This window comes from Pristiophorus japonicus, chromosome 12 (genome assembly GCF_044704955.1).
Source record: "Pristiophorus japonicus isolate sPriJap1 chromosome 12, sPriJap1.hap1, whole genome shotgun sequence".
NCBI classification, from domain to species: Eukaryota; Metazoa; Chordata; class Chondrichthyes; family Pristiophoridae; genus Pristiophorus; species Pristiophorus japonicus.
This window is the reverse complement of record NC_091988.1, coordinates 179,448,175-179,468,695: the sequence shown is the minus strand read 5'-3', so window position 1 is coordinate 179,468,695 and position 20,521 is coordinate 179,448,175. Positions and strand designations below refer to the sequence as shown.

Below are 20,521 nucleotides of genomic sequence, written 5' to 3'. Positions count from 1 at the left end.
CGAGCATCTCCTGCCTTTGACGTGCTGGTTCACAATAATGCCTTCGGCAAGTTATGCTGTAAAGATCCCAATCTTGTCATAAAATATTCAAGATACTTTTAAATCAAAGCATGCACCCTCACGTAGGTACAGCCATTGAAATAATGCTGCTAGGGCCATTGGGGGCCTGCTCACATGAACGCGTCATTGGGGGAGACTATTTGGCCAGGGCTAGCGGCGGTGTGCTTCGGGCCCCTCCTACACAGCCTGCAGAGATTCGGGCTGCGAGGAGCTACTGCACATGCACGCACACTCTAGTGCACATGTGCAGAGGTCCCGGCACTGTTTTCAGTGCTGGGACCTGGCTCCGCCCTCCACTCATTCTGCTGCGCTGTGCCAAGGGCCTGGATCGACCGGACTGCGGGGAGAATATGAAGGTAAATAATAGGTGCCGTTTCAGTTCTAAAAAGTTGGCGCACCTCATGGAGGTGCGCCGTTCTAACCCTGGGGACAAAGTTGGGCCCAATAATAGGAGACCGAGGTCAGATCCTGTGCTCCACTACCACTTATTGCCTCTCAGGCAAAGCACTTTATACTTAGCACCATTTATTGTTGTGAAGCCAATTTTTACTATTCTGGATAATTTGGGCTCTATCCTAAGAGTCTTAATCCTCATGAATAATCTCTCATCACAAAGTTTGACAAATTCCTTCAGAAAATTGAAGTGCACTTCGATGATACTTATCCACTAATCTAGTTACCTCTTCAAATGATTATAGTAGATTTGTTACACATAACTTATTACTTCTGAAAGCATGTTGACTATGATATAAGTGCTCATCAGCTGATCTCAATATGAGACTCTTATTTTATGCACATTGGAATCGAAAACATCATTGGGAACATTTAGGGTATCACATTGGGAATGTATGTCACCACTGGAGTCCTTCTCATGACTTTAAAAGGTTTGGGTAATGAACTGTCAGCTGAATATTGAGAAAGGATTTTAACATTGTGTAGCATGTTAAAGCCTTGCGTCAATCTGTTGCTGGTTGAGCAGTTTTTCTCCCATGGGTAACGATTATTAATTCAGCAGCTTCTGGTTTCAAGTCCCACTCTAGAGACTTCAGCACATAATCAAGGCTGACACGAGGGAGTGCTGCACTATTTGAGGTTCCGTCTTTCGATGAAACATTAAAACAAAGCTCCATCTGCCAGCTCAGCTATATGTAAAAGATCCCATGGCACTATTCGAAGAAGAGCCAGGGGAGTTCTTCCCGGTGTTCTGGCCAATATTTATCCATCAATCGACATCACTAAAAAAATACAGATGATCTGGTCCTTATCTCATTCTTGCTTGTGGAACCTGGCTATGCACATATTGGCTGCTACATTTCTTTACGTTACAACTAGTACTCTGTACTAGCCCTTGCTTTTTGTGGTATATATCAATGAATTAGACTTGAATATAGGGGATTTGATTACGAAGTTTGCAGATGATACAAAAATTGGCTGTTTGATAATGAAGAAGAAAGCTGTAGACTGCAGGAAGATATCAATGAATTGGTCAGGTGGGCAGAACAGTGACAAATGGAATTCAATCCGGAGAAGTGTGAGGTGATGCATTTGGGGAGGGCTAACAAGGCAAAGGGAATACACAATAAATGGTAGGACACTAAGAAGTGTAGAGGAACAGAGGGACCTTTGAGTGCATGTCCACAGATCCCTGAAGGTAGTAAGCCAGGTAGATAAGGTGGTTAAGAAGGCATAAGGAATACATGCTTTTATTAGCCGAGGCATAGAATACAAGAGTCGGGAGGTTATGCTTGAACTGTATAAAATATTAGTTAGGCCACAGCTAAAGTACTGTGTGCAATTGTGGTCACCACATTACATGAAGGATGTGATTGCACTAGAGAGGGTACAGAGGAGATTTACGAGGATGCTACCTGGACTGGAGAATTTTAGCTATGAGGAAAGATTGGATAGACTGTGGTTGTTTTCTTTGGAACAGAGGAGGCTGAGAGGAGACCTTATTTAGATGTATAAAATAATGAGGGGCCTAGATAGATTGGCTAGGAAGGACTTATTTCCCTTAGCAGAGGGATCAACAACCAGTGGGCATAGATTTAAAGTTAATGGTAGGAGGTTTAGAGGGGATTTGAGGGGAGTTTTATTCACCCAGAGGATGGTGGGGGTCTGGAACTCACTGCCTGAAAGGGTGGTAGAGGCAGAAACCCTCACCACATTTAAAAATGCCGTAACCTACAAGGTTATGGACCAAGAGCTGGAAAGTGGGATTAGACTAGATAGCTCTTTGTCGGCCGGCATGGACACAATGAGCTGAATGGCCGCCTTCCGTGCTGTAAATTTCTATAATTCTATGATACAACAGTGACTACACTTCAAAAATTCTTCATTGGCTATAAAGCACTTTGGGATGTCCTGAAGTTGAGAAAGGCGCTATATAAATTCAAGTTCGTTCTTTCTTTCTCTCTATGTGCATGTTAAGTAGTTTCACTGTGAACTGTGTTTGCAATGTGTGATAAAGCTGCGTTGTGTTTGTGTGAGAGCACAAAGCATATGTATGTCCTTTCTCTGGTAACTGGAGCAAGATCAGTTTCAACAGCTCCTGGATACAATGTGCTTCTAACTATGACTTTAAATCAAAGTATTCTTTTTAAAGTATGAAAAGAAAATCTCACCATGGAGTGTGGTCTGTGTTTTCCCTATTTGTTTAAGTTAATCTATATTCCCTATTTCCTTCAGCTGGATTTTGTACATTTCTTACTTGCATGAAATATAAGATAGTAAAGATACCAATAATTCTATTACAGTGAGATGATATAAATTTTAATTGCACAGCACAGTCAAAATTTTCACCCCCAGAATACACAATGAATGCCTATTCTAATCATTTTTCCTGCCGTTTGCCCATTAGTTTTCAAATTGATCATTAACTTTAGATTTTACGTATTTTGGTTTTCCACCAATGCAAATGTCATGATAGATACAATTGTGCTTGACCAAAGCAATTATCGTCTATTAAAAGGCAAAGCATAAACAAACATGTTTTAAAGGCCTTTCTAGTCAATGTTGCCAAGCCCCGAGGTCCATGTTATGGTTAATGAACTTGAAGCTTATTATCTGTTTTTGTACAGAAGCCACTGATGTGAATGTATGGGTAATCATGCACACTTTTGTTACTCATGCTATTTTCTCAATTATTTTTCTTTAGGCAGTTGCTCATTTGATGAACATTACAGCAGCTGTGGATACATCCTGTCTCTTGGGACCAATGGATTCACCTGGGAGCAAATTAACACATGGGAAAAGCCATCTATAGACCCATCTGTGCCAACAGGTGAGCAAAACTGGCAACAGCCTGATAAAACAAGCTCCTGCTGCTGACATGATACAGAATCTGTCAGTGCCTTTTCTATTGGTGAGGATTTGCTATTTTTAGGCATGAGAAATGCATTCTTACAATAAACATCCAGAAAATACTGCATACAGAAATATAAAGTTAACAATCACAGATGTCACTGCTCGCATATTCCAAGCCAAAATTACAACTTTCAACTGTGTCCTGTCGAAATATCACATTATTCATCTGAGAACTCGGTGAATTGAGAGGCAATATGACATACTGTTAAGTTTTGTCTTTCACCTGGTATCGTGCAATAAGGTGCACTGGCAGCAGACTATAATGAGGCTTGAATACAGCCTCTGTGAACATGCATTGTATTATAGTTACGGTTCAGCAGCTAATGTCAGTCAATGGTTTTTTTTTCAATGTTAACTTCAAACTCACAGCCAGATTAATTTGTCAAAGTCAGTAACAACTTCTGCTGTGTGTTCATTTCCTGTGTAGAGGTATACAGATGGGCAGATGCACTTTAACATGGAGTAATTTGAGTCCTTTGTAATAAATCATGGAACAGAATCACCTTTTGGCACCTGTCGCCCTTTACTATTATAGCTGGTATTGCATCCAGCTTCTAAACATTTCTTTTTAATAAGACAACTAGTAAGGACTCCTAGCTGCAATGTTCTAGGTACAGGTATGCCTGACACTGATAATATGCATAATCTATTACACACATGGATGACATTTGGTGAAACGTTAAACGTAAATAAAGCAACATTTTTTAAAAGAAAATTATTACTCTGGGAGCAGAATCATAATCAAGGCTATTATAACATCAGGTGTACTAGCAGTAATAGATTCAAAAACACGTTTGTATAAATCTCTTGCAAAAAAGACTTTGCCGCCACGATATCTGACTTCAGTGTCGACTTGCATTAGAACAATAATATTTACTTGACAATAATACAGATTAAATACACAGTTGACAGTCCATTACTGAAGTTTGTTTATTGGTATGAAAGATTGCTAACTTTACTTGTGTCACTTTTGAGTTATTGCTGCTTTTTACACGAATAAAATAATGCTCTAATGTCCTGTCATGTTGTCGTATTCCATACATGCTGTGTGTGATAGCTTGAAATATGGTGTGGAATTAGACCATTAAGGGATAATTCACTGAGCAGACAAATGATTAATTTATATTTGCACCAATGGAATAAACTGTTTTATCATCTGCTCTCGAGTTAAAGCTGATAGAGTCCTTGTCAGACCATTATTGCTTGGGAAATAGGGCCATAGGTCGAGGCATTTTCTGTTTTACCGCTGATTTTTCAGCAGATTGGAGAAGGGCAGAGGTAAAAAGCACCGTGAGACCATGATACCCTACATTCGCCAGCTCCCCGCTGTTTTCCAGTGGTCTATCTGCTTGGGAGAAATTACGCTGACCCACATATGAGAAGGTGCTTTCTAAAGATGTGCCGATGAAGGTAACATGGCCGTTGTCTGGTCTCCCACCATTTGCACTCTTTGAACGCGGCATGTGGGAGCCCAGCGTCCAATGTTTAGATAGTGACATACGAGGCCTCAGGCCAAAAAGAGAGAAGGGCCCTGTGCAAATGCCCCCAAGGTGTTACCATGCATCGGCTCCATTAGTTGACATTTTTTTTGTTTTAAATCGGACAGCTCCCGATCCAATTTTTCCTCTTCCCCAGGCCTTTCACAACAGCCATCCTGGTGTGAACTTACTAGTGGAGGCATAAGGCCTTCTTTTACCAGCTAAGGGTTTAAATAAATATTAAAATAAATGTTTTAAATTCCTTTAAACATTCAAAAACCTTTAAAGTTAGTTTAGGTTATTTTTGGCCCCTTTAAAAATGTTTACATTTATTTTTCAAAAAATTAAATTTTTGTTTTACATGTTTAATTAAATTGTACAGGTTGAATTTTCCTTATTCTGAACTCCCTTATCCAGAACCACCCCTCGTCCAGAACCGTTCCCGGCCACTGGGTGGCGTATGCGCAGAACTCCAACATGAACAAATTGAAGTCCTTCCTCGCTGCCGACTCCCGTAATTGCTGGTCTGATCCCAAGATCCACATGCACCCCCGCCTCATGATCTCTCTGCCGCACTCCCAGCCCCAAGCTAGCCACCCCGGCTATCCCCTTGCTCAGTACCTGTTTCATCCAATTTAACATGACCACCCCTTGTCCAGAAAAATCTCTTAGCCAGGTAACGAGGGTTCCGGATAAAGGAGGTTCAACCTGTATTTTAATTAATTTAAAACGTGATTATTTATTTTTAGTTATGTTGTGTGAAAATGTATCTTTTATGTGATTCCTATTATGCTTATGGGGAGTCCATACGTAAATGGGATAATAGGAATCCCACTTTGTGATTGGTTGAGATGTCCTACGTGATCCCAGAGTCACTTGCAAACCGCATGTACCCCGGAATACATGGACCTTTTATACAGGTGTGCGTGTAGAGGGCCAAGACCATGAGTCTTCGTAGGTCCGGGGCTATCGGGTAAGTACGGATTTTACTTGCGGTTCGGAGGCATTCGCCTGCAGGAAGCCTCCGACTGCAATTTCAGGTCCGACATGTTTTGATGTGATTTATTTCACTAGTTCACAAAATAGAATTGCCATACACATTTTCATGAGGATTTTGCTACTGATATGTTATGGGATACTAGCATTCAAACTCAAGCTTTTGTCTGAAATTCCTTTCCCTGCTATTTTAACAGAGATGTTAACTCATTTAAAATAAATGGATAATACCTTTGCTAAAATAGCGCAGACAGGAATTTCAGATGAGTATGTTAAGCATTTGTATGCTCGTATCCAACAGTTTAATTTCAGCGCTTTTGTAACTCTAATGAATATAATTAATGTAAAATCTACTGTCCTAAAGAAATAGGAAGTTAGTGTTATGGCTGATACATTTTTAACAAATAAAACTATTTCACGATTGTGCAGTACCAAAGCACCTACAAATTCCTTACAAGTTTCTATATAGTAATTGTTCCATATTAATTTTTGTTTCTAGTAAATTTGTACTGCTCCTACAAATCCAGTTGGATAACATGTAGGCATCTGGTTTGTGCAGAAGCCTTACATTTGAAAGCTAGGCAATTATATTGAAATCTCTCTAAGGACACCAACAGAAGATCTCTCAGTAAATTCTAGTTTCATTCGAGACACAAAAGGAATCTTCACCCCCCCCCACCCCCTCCATACCAGCCCCCCCACCCCGTGTTTGCTACTTTATGCATTTTAGATTAAATTTAAGCTATATTCCAAGTGAAACCTAATATGGCCAATTTTCCAGGGACCCATGGAAATGAGCTCAACTCATGGGCTACAAACAACAAAAGTGATATCCCTGAGATCGTACTGTGTGCCTGGATTTTGTCAGCTCTTTGCACGGGATATTCCATAGGCACTATTGCAGAACTTTTTGTTCAAGTTCTGCAATGAAATGTCTAATTATATTTTAATTCGCGCATAACTTATGAATAAAATTCATTGTAATTTTAGGCATTTAAACTCTAAACACCTGCTTTGTCTTATTTGTCCACAAATTAACTGTTTCCAATATTGGATCAAGGTTTAATGCTGTCCCATACTATCCGCTAATTTAATGTGCACTTACCCATTTATTTTATTTGAGTTAAATAACAAGGAATGAATCTGCATGACAGTCGATATGTTCTCTCTGGTGTGGATTAAACCTGCCATCGTACACCTCAAATTGCTGGAGAAATATCACCAACGATGTTTACGCAAGATCCTGCAAATCCCCTGGGAGGACAGACACACCAATGTCAGTGTTCGTGATTAGGCCAGCATCCCCAGCATCGAAGCACTGACCACACTCAACCAGCTCCATTGGGCGGGCCACATTGTCTGTATGCCCGACACAAGACTCCCAAAGCAAGCGCTCTACTCTGAACTCCTGCACGGCAAGCGAGCCCCAGGTGGGCAGAAGAAACGTTTCAAGGACACTGTCAAAGCCTCCTTGATATAATGCAACATCCCCACTGACACCTGGCCAAAGACCGCCCTAAGTGGAGGAAGAGCATCCGGGAGGGTGCTGAGCACCTAGAGTCTCATCGCCGAGAGCATGCAGAAAACAAGCACAGGCAGTGGAAGGCACGTGCGGCAAACCAGACTCCCCACTCACCCTTTCCTTCAACGACTGCCTGTTCCACCTGTGACAGAGACTGTAATTCCCGTATTGGAGTGTTCAGTCATCTGAGAACTCACTTTTAGAGTGGAAGCAAATCTTCCTTGATTTTGAGGGACTGCCTATGATGATGATTCCAAATAATCACCTAGTCTGTCGAATTCGGTAGTGAATGGGCGCCCAAGATCTTAATGGCACCAGTCACAATACACATGTAGAACCATTGTCCTGTGGTTATTCCTTCCATACTTTGTGGTTCCTCTGGAAAATGGCCAAGACAATGCCACTTGCTCTGTGGTACTCTGCCTTTGAAAAATCCCTCACACATGATTGCACTGATGCTGCAGATGCACTGCTGCACATTCTTGTCTGAAGGTAGACCCAATAAGACACCAATCCCTTGTCCATGCAGTACGTGTGAAACATGGGCTCTCACCCAGCCTACTGTTTGCTGTTCCTTTCCTGCTCCTCAAATTCAGTATTGACATTCTCCTGGGTGTTGGAGTCTGTGCTGGTGCAATGGCAAGATGATGTGCACAGTGATGTGTGAGGGTCCATGGTGCCACAAACACTCTCTTCAGCGCTTGAAATGAACCTATAGAGAGAGAAAAGGAATTAGAATCATAATGCATTCTCAAGGCAATGACTTCAAAAAGATGCAAAATTGTAAGATATTTTGTGAATGTTGAAATTCAAGAAGGGCAGCATAAAACATGGCTTCCCCAGTGGAGGTGCAGGTGCACCTGTACCATACACAAGTACAGTCCCAATTTTGATATTCTCAGGGCTACTGTGGAGACTGCAAAACGAGAGGTGGTTCCATGTTCTAAGTTTAATAATGAGATTGTAGAAGAAAATGTGTTCCTTTCCTCAATGCACTGATCACAGCCCAAGCTGCCACTAAATGCATGTGTAGATACTGGTGTAGTGACTCGCTAATAGCCTTTTCCTGTTGCAAAGAAATTCATGTTTAATGAAATTGAGTCATTCTTTGTGTGTAGTAGTTTTCAATCATATGGTTGTACAATTGTCCAGCTCTAACTCCAGGATAGTCAGTTGAAGTTTCTTATCCACAGTTTGCATTGCACACAGTTACTTCTTCTTTAACACCAAATAAAAGTAGAATGGAAAATCAGCCAAAGCACCTCACCGTTCTGATTTCCTTCAAAGTCCAGTTTGTCCAAATTGGAAATGAGGTACAGAAGTTACCAACACTTGATTTCAAGAGTGTCAACTTTGAACAATGGCCTGGAATTTGTAGTCAGGATGACGGCAAACTGGCAACGTTCAGTCATTCAGCCTTTGAAACTGATCGCAACTTCGGGCTTTGGCGCACGTGCAAGCGCATGCGGGAATCCCGAAGTTGCGCCTGTCAATGACCACCCCCGAAACTGGCTGCGCTGTACCCACCCCACACACCCCTCCCCCCACCCACAGAGCTGTCAATCAGCGAAATCTTGTAAATCATTGAAATTGATGAAAACTTCGACACTGCTGCGGTAAGTACGCTGTTAAATTCCCCACTAAAAGTTAGACCCAAAGTGATTAGGTGTAACTGGGATTTTAACAGCATATTAATTGCTAAATAAAGGTTATGGGCCTTGAAAACTAACTAATTTGTGCAGTGTGAAATTTGTCCATTTCATTAAAAATTAACATTTTAAAGAAACTTTGCAAAAAAATTTTTTTTTTAATGTTTGTGTAAAGTTATTTTAAGTTTGCCTTTCCCCATGTGAGAGCCGCAATCTTTCTTTTGCTCTTTCTAACTATTAAAAAAAAATAGAATTATCCATGCTCAGTCACTTCCTTGTTTGCTGTCTGTGAGAATTCTGCCTTTTGATTGGCTGCTTAGACAGCCTGTTGCCGTCACAGCAGATCGCACAAGGGGATCCCCATTAAGTTTCACCAAATTCAAGGTTGGAAAACCCAAAGTTCTCGAACCAGGAGTTGCAAGATCCTTGTGCCGAGCGTACTTCGGGGCCCAGCAGCAAACGCTTTCGCTTCGCTGCTGATCGCAAGTTCCTGACCACAAGTTCCTGGCTAATGTGTTCAGAAAAGTAGGAGAAAGAAAAGACAAAGCTAGTTACTTTCATCGCTGAAAGCTACAAGAAACTCATGTGAGTGCTTCGTTATATTTTAGATACAGACAAATTTATATTCTCTTTTTAAGAAAATTGTGAAAAGAAGCCATATGGTGGTCTTCCATTGATAGTAATACCTTGTTGGATATTTGAAAAAGACATTAGATTTGCATGTCATTTCTGTCAAATCCAACATCTATTTAGAAAACTAAAATTTGGAGTTTCTCTAAGTTTCCTGATTGGTTTGGGTTGTAAAATTTGGATCCTGTTGAGTAAATACACATGTAGACACTATTCGTGTCCTCATATAAACAGCACTAACAATAATGTTAGAACTACTTATAACATCAATGTCGCTGGGTATGTTCTGTCCCACTGGCAAGTCACACCCACCAAAGTTCGTGGCACAGTAGTACACAGTCAGTCGGGAGGGTCCCTGGGAGTCCTCAACATTGACTCCAGATCCCATGAAGTCTCACGGCATCAGGTCAACCATGGGCAAAGAAAGCTCCTGCTAATTACCACCCTCCCTCAGGTGGTGAATCGGTGCTCCTTCATGTGGAACACCACTTGGAAGAATCACTGAGGATACCTAGGGCACAGAATGTGTTCTGGATAGGGGACTTCAATGTCCATCACCAGGAGGGGCTTGATAGCACCACTACTGACTGAGCTGGACGAGCCCTCAGGATATAGCCGCCAGACTGGGTTTGTGGCAGGTGGGGAGAGAACTAACATGAGGGAAAAACCTACTTGACCTCATCCTCACTCATCTACCTGTCGTAGATGCATCTATCTATGACGGTATTGATAGGAGTGACCACTGCACAATGTTTGTGGAGATGAAGTCCCACCTTCACACTGAAAACATCCTCCATCGAGTTGTGTGACACCATCACCTTGCTAAATAGGGTAGATTCAATAGATTAAATAGAGTGGCTGGAGTTATAGCTAACACAAAGTAAGATAGTTGTGATTGTTGGAGGTTAATCATCTCAGCCCCAGGACATCGCTGCATGAGTTCCTCAGGGCAGTGTCCTGACACCATCCAGGCTTGGGCTGATAAGTGGCAAGTAACATTCACACCACACAAGTGCTAAGCAATGGCCATCTCCAACAGGAGTGAGTCTAACTACATACCCTTGACATTCAGTGGCATTTCCATTAACATCCTATGGATCACGGTTGACCAGAAACTTAAATGGACCAGCTACATAACTACTGTGGCTACTAGAGCAGGTCAGAGGCTGGGTAATCTGCAGCAAGTGACTCACCTCCTGATTCCCTAAAGCCTTTCCACCATCTACAAGGCACAAGGTACTACTAGGGGGATCAAGGGGTATGGCGAGAAAGCAAGAATGGGGTACTGAAGTTGCATGTTCAGCCATGAACTCATTGAATGGTGGTGCAGGCTAGAAGGGCCGAATGGCCTACTTCTACACCTATTTTCTATGTTTCTATGTTTCTAAGTCAGGAGTGTGAGGGAATACTCTCCACTTACCTGGATGAGTGCCACTCCAACAACATTCAAGAAGTTCTACACCATCCAGGACAAAGTGGACCACTTGATCAGCACCCCATCCACCAGCTTAAACATTTAATCCCTCCAGGAGATTAGCTGAGTAAATCTAACATGATTAAAACAGAAAAAAAATCTATATGCAATGTATACTACTTGAACATATGCATTACTTTCAAAATGGAGACCATTGACTGCTCAGCTGTAATCTGTTATAATTAAAGTTTGCTGTACAGTTATTTCCAGAAATTATCAAGTGGCACTTGATTATCTCATGTAGCAATGATTACTTGGGTAAAGCTCAAACAAGTTGGACTGTAAGATATTTGTCGAGCAGCAAGTTATGGCAACCCACAGAGCTTGATCACTTAATTGGCTGCACTTAACTGAAAAGTAAGATATGCAGTGTACTTGATTCTGCTTTGAATATTCTGCACACTGTCATGCTCTTGTGTGAAAGACATCTGAACTATGGGGAGTAAAATGGTGAAAGCGAATAGTGGATTACTCTCTCTATCAAGATGCAAATGAAGGTTAAGCTCCACATATCATACCGAGTCCACCCGAAAGTCTAGTTTGCAAATGTTTCTCAAAAGGTAATGTTTGAGGTGACACTAATGCAGAATAGCTTGTTATAGCTCCATGTACAAATTAATTGCAACACAATCTTGAAGACCTTAATGTAAAATTTTGAGACATTTACCTACATGACCTGGAAGGATTTTCTTTCACCCATGACCGAGACTTTGACCACTTACTGCCCCCCCAGCCCACCTGGTAAGCTATAATTTCCATTTCAACCCACCCACTGACTGCAACCCAGACCCCAACCACTCCCATCAGTAACTAGAGTTGCTCATCATAAGCCAACACTACCCCATGTCATTTCCCTTTTTATGGTTAACCCCCCCGCCCCCCCCCCACTGTATTTCCGAACAGCACCCTTCCGATAGTTGTATTTCTCCCCTCCTGATGGTTTGCTGTTCCATGTTCCTGCCACTGCTGAAATGAATTCCCCTTTCTCAGCATTCCCTTCTTCTCCCCTTCCCCTCATGGGTTGGTAATTAGTTGGGAGATAGGGATAAAAGGAGTCAGGATAAAAGGAATGTTGTCTGAATAGCAGGAGTTGACAAGTGGTGTTCCACAGGGATCTGTAATCGGGCCTCAGCTTTCCACCATGTATATTAAAGACTTGGATGAAGGAATAGAGTTGTGTTTCCAAGTTTGCAGACAATTCTACATTCGGAGGCACAGAAATGTGTGTAAATGGAAGCAGGAAGGTACATAGGACATCGACAGTGATTAAGTGAGTGGGAAAAGCTGTGGCAGACTGGGTTTAATGAATAGGAAGTGAGAGGTCATCCACTTTGGATCCAAGAGAGATAAATCGGAATATATCGGGAACTGCGGAACAGCAATGATTTTTACGTGTCCATTTACACAAATCACTAAAACTGGCGCACAGATACAAAAAGCAATCAAAAAGTCTGATGGAATGTTGACCTTTATCTCAACATGGTTGGAATATAAAAGTGAGAAAGTGATGCTTCAGTTCTACAGCGTCTTGATCAGCTTCCATCCGGAGTACTGCGTTCAGTTTTGGGCATCAACATAGGAACACAATGAATTTCAGTTCTTGTACCAAGCAGCCTAACCTGAATTAATGTAATCATCTGATTATTAGCTTGGAGAAGTACCAGTTTTCTGCAGTACAATTTTGTCACAGGATGTAATCATTTTTTCAACATGGATTATTGATGCAGAGAATATAATTACACGTTCACACTTCTCTTTCTTTGTAGTTCTTAAAGTACACATGAAAGATAGTGTGAGAAAAATTACTTTTGTGGTTTGCTGCCAGAGACGATAAATTGATTCAATGGAAAGGTTGATCTTGTACTTGAGGGGGAGGGGGTCTCATTGTTATCAATAAGTGCACTTCACGCATTTTTGACAGCTGTGTTGTTCCTGATTGCTGTCACTGAAAGTGGAAGTTCAATCAAATTGTTTATTTGTAGCTTCTCATATCAAGGTAGGGGACCCAGCTGTCAACATTCAGATTTTGTCATTCTTCCTTTTCTGAGTTATGCCCATTTGCAAAACCAAAGAAAATGCTTCACTCCTTTTATACCAGTGAAAGCAGGAAAATCTATGTTACGGCAATCATACCATCCCTATCTTTTTTACTTTGTATAACTATCTTTCAGGAGCTTTTGACCAGTTCTCATCACTGGGGTCCTTTAGAAAATTGATACATCAGTAACTGTGGGATAGGTGTTACAAACTTGCACATGCTGGGAGCACTTATCATAAAGTGAGGCAGGGAGATAAGCAGTTCCACTGGGCCCAGTGTCTAAATTCCACTCTGCACTCCCGATGCACATAGCTCCATACTGGCATGGCTGACATTTATTGCCTAGCCCTAGTTGTGCCAACTGAGCTACAGGTGACACATAGGAAAAACAGGCAGCCATTCTGAACTGGCAACATCCCACTAATAACCATGATCAGCTAAGCTGGTTTTGGTAGTATTGGTTGGGGTGGAATGTTGGCCAGGACATTGGGATATTAAATATCCATGTGAACCTGCTTACAGGACCTTCATTGGACTCTATCTCCAGCATTGCAGCACTCCCTCAGTAGTGCACAGGCATGTAGGCCGAGATTCCCACAATCTACTGACCCAGAGAAGGCTCTTAGCTAAGCCAAGTTTAAGCAGAACTCCACTGAATATTATATTTAAGTAACATTCTCAAATCAAAATATGGATTATCTGATGCTTGAAACTATAAATCAAATTGCCTGTGGATAAAATAGCTTCTTGTTAGAATATTCTTTGATCACAATTTGGAAAATGGACAATCTGGGAGCTACTTATGTGTATCTGTCAACAGCAATGTAATAAACTGAAATGAAAAATGACTTCACTTATGCAGGCATTTCAGTAGTAAAATGGTGTTGAATGGTACAATTTATTGGTAACACTCTTTTACCCATAGGGAATTGATAACACATTTTGTACCTCTGACAGTGATGGTTAACAATCTGAACTTAAAAAAATAAAACATTTACTGAAAAACAATTGAATGCATTTGCTGGTTAAATATAAATACTATGGGCAGAATTAAGGGAGCACATCAATAATGGTAAGGCCATAGTTCGAGTACAGTGTACAGTTTTGTGTGCTTCATTATAGAAAGGATACTAAAGCCATTGAAACATTTAGTGTAGATTCACCATAATGATAACAGGGAGGGGAAACTATAGTTAAGAAGAGACACTTGAGGTGCTGGAACTATTTTGATTAGATATGGCTAAGAGGAGACTTAGTAGAGGTTTTAAAATACTGAAGAGTTTTAATAGTCAATAGCGAAAAACTATTTCATCTAGTTGGGAATGGGGGTCATCAATTTAAAATTATCCCTACGAGTGAAGAGGAAGGTTAAGAGGAATCTCTTTTTATAGAGGGTTGTTGGAGTATGAAATACTTCGGCATGGGGAGTGATTGGTGTAGAGATCATTATGTGCACGCGCATTTTAGTGTCCCTCTTTTCATGCGTGCCGTGCACTCCGCCCTTTATTGCGCATGCGTGCTCAATCTGGTCGCACATGCGCAGTACAATGTATGAGGTAGCTGGAAGTGGGGCCGAGCGTGGAGCAGCCACTCGAGCCCAAGCCTGCTACTGGGGCTTTTGTGCTATCGCCAGGACTTTTCCTAGAATATCGCTGTGATTATCTACACAAACATCTTCACGGCTTTCTGGGAGAGAGGGAGCAAAGGAGGAGAGAGAGAGAGAAAGAGAGAGAGAAAGGGGGACTGGGACGGGAGAGGGGGAAGAGAGAGACTCAGGCAGAGAGAGAGAGAGAGAGAGAGACTAGGGGAGAGAGAGATTGGGAGGAGGCAGAGAGAGCGAAAGAACAGGGAGGGGGATCGAAGGGGGCGGGGGAAGAGAGAGAGAAAGGGAACTCGTGGAGTAGAGTTCAGGAACTTGGGTAGTGGTGGGCGGGGGGGGTGTGCAATAAAGAGCACGGAGAGCACAGTGGGGATGGGGAAAGAACGTGATCCTGGTCTAAAAGGGTTGGGAACGAGAACGAGATCCAGATGGTAAAACAGATCACGTTTTTCCAACCCCACCCCCTTTACACCCACACCATGTTCTCCCTCTCCTCCCCCTATACCTGGTTGATTTCTCAGAAAGTTCAGTGTATGTGTGACAAGTGACATCATTGGACTGGATGAAATCCGGAAGTCAGAACACTATCATTATTCACTTCATACCCAATAAACCTGGTAACAATTCGTGACACACACACAATGCCATAACTATGGCAGGGGAGTGGTGGCGGTAAGGTCAGAAACTTGTTGGGGGGGTGGGGGGGGGATGGAGAATATCATGAATCCATGGGGAAGGTACATTGCCGGTGTGACAAATGAGCCGACCTTCACCTTCACGAAATAGCTGAGCTGCCTGTGGAGGTGCGATATTTGCTGGTAACTCGCCCACTTAATGTGAATGAGGCTCAAGGCCCAATTACGAGCTGGCCTCTGGTGTCCTGGTCGGGGCATGTGCTCTCAGCACAGTGCTCATTTCAGGTCCAAAAGCTGTGCCTAAAGTAATTTTCCCCCACATGTCTTCTGGATGAGGTGGGTGATGGGCCAATTGGATCTTTTGCACCCTGCGTTTTCTTAATCTCTTGTGAAATTCCTTCTTCCTAATGCAATCAAGCAAGCTCCAGGAGACCCAAAAATACAATAATAAGTATGAAATATGTGTAATTGCAATTTATTCCAAATTCCAACCCATCCTTTAATACTTATACTTTAGAATGTAATTTCTTTAGCTCGGTGGATATGACAGAATGCAAATAAGCCGCATATTAGAAAATAGAGGCACCATTGTAAGAAACAATTGAATAACATGCTAATCATCTGTTGTAAAATTCTCCTTTCAATCTGCATTCATTACATTTTTACAATTGAAACACATAAATCATATTTTTTAACACTTCTGTTGATATACATATAATAATGAATTGCCACTTTCAAATATCGAAATTTCAAATTCATGGTCAAAACAATTATCTTCAATGCATTAATATTTATACACATCATGCTCTCCAGATAACAAAAATACTTCCTTGTATATTTTTCTACATTGCAATTTACTGTTCACAAAACATTCCATCATAACCTCAGATGTAAAAAATATTGTGATTGTAAATATAGTTTAGAGGAAGGTTGTGGGCAGAGGAATAGACAAAGCTCCAAGTTGCATTAAGCTAGTTAACTAATGAAAGAAGATAGTGCATTCTTGAAAGTTACTTGCTTGCCCTCCTTTAAGATCAAGCTGAATCTCCAAACAGAACTCGGCTCAATCTTCCCCAATTATCTGCGCTGATTTCTTTGGTGTGCTTCGTTTTTTTTTGGAGTAAATAAAAATCTCCAAGTTTCCCCAAAGTTTCTGTGCCAGCGTAATTCACTTAGGTATGATTTTTTTAGGCTATAACTTCTGCTTCATAGGGGGGGTAACCTGATATCTGCGGCAGTTTTTAACATTTAAGCAAGTTTGGCCAAATTACATTTTTCCTCGGACGGCGTATGTGACCAGTCCCAAAAAACCTTCTGGGCACTTAACAAAAATCATCGCACATTGCAAAATCGGCGCAGAAAGACACCTTTGTTTGTCGCCGAAGTTTTGGAGGGAGTGAAGAAGGCAGAGAATATGCATCGTAAATCCTAATTTTGTCAAAGTCAAAAAAGGGAAATTGGAAGTGTAGTGCAGTTCTTGAATTTTTGATTTTTTTTCAAAATACCACCCCACCACTTACATCACTTAAAAAAACCTTTTAATTTGAGAACACTTACAACAGCAGCAGCAAACAAAGGCTGCACCCATCTCCCCTCCACCTTATTCTAAGACCGCTCGCTGTGCGTGGTCGTGGTGACTCCGCCCCTGCCCGCAGGAGGTGGCGCAGCATATCCCGGGTTGGTACCAAGCTTATTTCGAGCATTTCGGGTAATGCGTATGCACTTGTTGGGGGGACATGGGCAGGCCGTAATGTGGAAGGCCCGGGTTGGGCCTCTTCAGAGGTTGGTCTGGGGATTGGAGTGGGAATGGTAGTTGATTCCGTCAATGGCCGTGGGGTCTGGGCGTGTTCCCTTATTGCAGCAGCTAACTCCGACATTCCCTCCCTCACGTGCCCCACCAGCGTCTCAACTACCTGCGATATTCCAGCCCTAATGTGCCCGGACAGTGTTCCCATTTCTCGCGAGAGTGCTGTTACTTCTCCCAACAGTCCCGCTACCTCATTACCCATCCCACCGATGGTGTCCAGGAGTGATCGCGTAAGGTCAATGCTCACCCCACTCACCCTCAAAGCCTCCTTGATAAAATGCAACATCCCTACCAATGCCTGGGAGTCCCTGGCCAAAGACCGCCCTCAGTGGAGGAAGTGCATCCAGGAGGGCGCTGAGGACCTCAAGTCTTGTTGCAGAGAGCATGCAGAAATCAAGTTCAGGCAGTGGAAGGAGCTTGCGGAAAACCAGTCCCACCCACCCTTTCCTTCAACGACTGTCTGTCCCACCTGTGACAGAGACTGTAATTCCCGTATTGGACTGTTCAATCACCGAAGAACTCACTTTTAGAGTGGAAGCAAGTCTTCCTCGATTTCGAGGGATTGCCTATGATGATGACTCATTGCCATCATCTGAACCACATCTGTTACATCCTGCATCAAAAGAGTATGCTGTCGCGCTCCTCACCCTGGATGTGGTTTGCTGCACCCTACTGGGCCCGCAGCCTCGGACTGTGTGAAACCAGGAAATGCCCAGCACGCGCACCACTCAGGAAAGGGGCTGGCACTTCAATGGGCATCACCAGCACCTCCTCCAGAGTGAGTACAAGAGTGGGGGCTTCATCCATCACCTCCCCCTCCCCCTCACCCCCATGCTCTTGGTCTGGAAGGTGGGATTAGAAGATGTTCTCCTCTTCAGGCTCGCCCGCGTCTGAATCACCTTCTGCATCGGCTTCAGCCTCATCAGGGTTGACCTCAAGTTCTGCAAAATATACCACAACAGACAAATGGTTAGCAGCATAGAAGGGGACAGGGCAGCATGAGTAGGCTCATACAGCGCAGGCAGCAGGCTCATTTGAAGGACCACGATGAATGATAGCACATTGCATCAACCGAAGCGTAGCTGACGGAGACATCCCCATGAACCGAAGTATGGCTAGCCCACGCAGTACTTAACATTTAGCAAAGCCAGACCATGGAATTTGCAGGACTTACCCACTCCCTCGAGTGTGGGCCCAGCTTGTGCAGTGGTGGTTGCTTTTCTCCAGGCAGGACCCATCAAAGCAGCAACCTTCTCTTCCAAGGGTGTCAGTGGCTGCAGATTTGCCGGGCCTTCTCCTGTTAGAGTTCTCTCTCTTTTGTTGTGGGCCACCTTCCTCTGCAAATATAACCTTTTGGATTGGGTACCTTTCTACAATCGCAATTCCGGTGAATAAATGAAAATATTACTTACACCAACTGCTTGACCAATGTTCTGCCACTTCTTTTTGCACTGGCCTCCGGACCTCGGGGTGGTCACCATTGCACAGTAATCTTGTGAAAGTTGATTCCAGTGTTTCTTCATTTCTTTTGGTGAAACTTTTATTTGACCTCTGCTGACATCCAACTCGTGCCATCTGGCCTCAATTACAGTAACCAGGGCCTCCACTTTGGCCTGTGAGAAATTTGTGGTCCTTGAGCCACATTGCATAATTGCAGCTCTGATTTTTTTTCCACTCAGAATAAATGTCCTCACACGCAACTGGCTCTTTAAAAATGGCTGAATGCAGACCATGAGATGTACTTGGCATGCGTGCCCATATCAGTCACGTAGAAAACGTCATTTTTATTTCCATGCATGCGCAGAAATGGGGACCTCCTTTTTTTGGGGCAGATCTTAGGCTCCACCCCCCAAAGCTAAAGGACAGGCTGCAAGGCGCCAATTTCAAAAATTAGAATGGGGGAAGTTTAAAGTTTTTTTCTTTGGCATAGTCGGGCCCCCAAAAAAACGGGCATATTTCTTCAAATACGCCAAAAAACGGCATTGGGTAAAATTGAACCCCTCGTCTTGAGTTGAGGGCACAGTCAAACTACAACTGAAGCATCGATACAGTGAGGTTTCACTTTGCATCAATGCTGCAGTGATCTCTGTAGATGTAGTCTGAATATGCCATCAGGGCCTGACCTGACATTGGACCAAAGTGAAGTAAAACACCCTTTCTGCTTTGTTTTGGAATCTGTTCTGGTCTTGACACTCAATTTTATGTTGTGCAAGTTTAGGAGTTAAGATACAGATCACCATGATCTAATTGAATGACAGAAAAGGCTTGAGGTGGCTGAATGGCCTACTCTTGTTTCTATGTTCCTATCTTTAGCATTAATAACAATACCAATGTAAATTTTTTAGTGTAAGTGCACAGAGCCAGTTGAACTAAGTTAGTAATTTCATATCATGAGTATCTTGGGACTGAGGTGGCCCTGGTTTAAAGGCTTCTGAGTGCTAGGAGCATTCGTCAGTAGGCTGCATTGCCCCTGTAGGGCAAGGGCAGCCTGGTCCTGTAACCTGGCACCATCATGAGCAGCCATTTGAGATAACTTGATGGAAAGATCAGATGATCAATCACCAGGAGGGACAGTAACATCACGAAGGCAGATTTTAGCCACGACATTTACACTGGGTCCTGGATGTGAGTGCTCACTGATCCGCAGAAAAACAAAGCTGATAGTTTGGTTAGATCCTGCAGACCCTGAAAGATGGTCACCCGAAGTTCTCAGAAATGGGTTTCAACTATTCTCTCCAAACTATCCCAGTGGTCAAAATATCCATGTTTGATGCAATATCCACTTGAAAGGATGGGATAACGGGGCCATTTGTAAACTGGAGTGGCAAATTACCCACAGTTCTCTTACAGGAATGGTTAGCAAATCATCAGCACATCTTTTAAAATGTACATTTAGCAATTAGTAAGAATTCAACTTACTTAAACTTTCTGAACAATATGTCATTTAACAATGGTGAGTTTTCGTTATTTTTAATTAATCTCTTATTTTAACTTTTTATGGGGGACTTGGTGCTATGGGCTAGCACACTCACTATCGTGTTCATCGCAGGTCAAATCCAGCCTGGACTAAATGGTTAAAAATTGTCTCTTTCTTTTCACTAAGAGTTTTATATGAAATGAGTTCCAATAGACAACTGGCCACAATTTGGCACTAATTTGGTAATCGTTCAAGCCATAAGGAAAATGGAAAACTTCACACTAATATAAAAGTGGTGTTAATCTTTGATGTTGGAGGCAGAATAAAGAGGTGTGCTCTACCTGACCAA

General features: G+C 42.4%; 1 protein-coding gene across 3 annotated transcripts in view; it reads left to right on the top strand.

Annotated features, from left to right (window-relative positions):
* Positions 1-20,521, top strand: part of ptprt (protein tyrosine phosphatase receptor type T) — a 1,564,838-nt gene that overhangs the window by 395,950 nt on the left and 1,148,367 nt on the right. For all 3 annotated transcript variants that reach the window (XM_070896216.1, XM_070896215.1, XM_070896217.1), the window contains exon 2: positions 3,218-3,343. In XM_070896216.1, the coding sequence (XP_070752317.1) occupies positions 3,218-3,343 (126 nt within the window). The remainder of the gene's footprint in view (positions 1-3,217; positions 3,344-20,521) is intronic.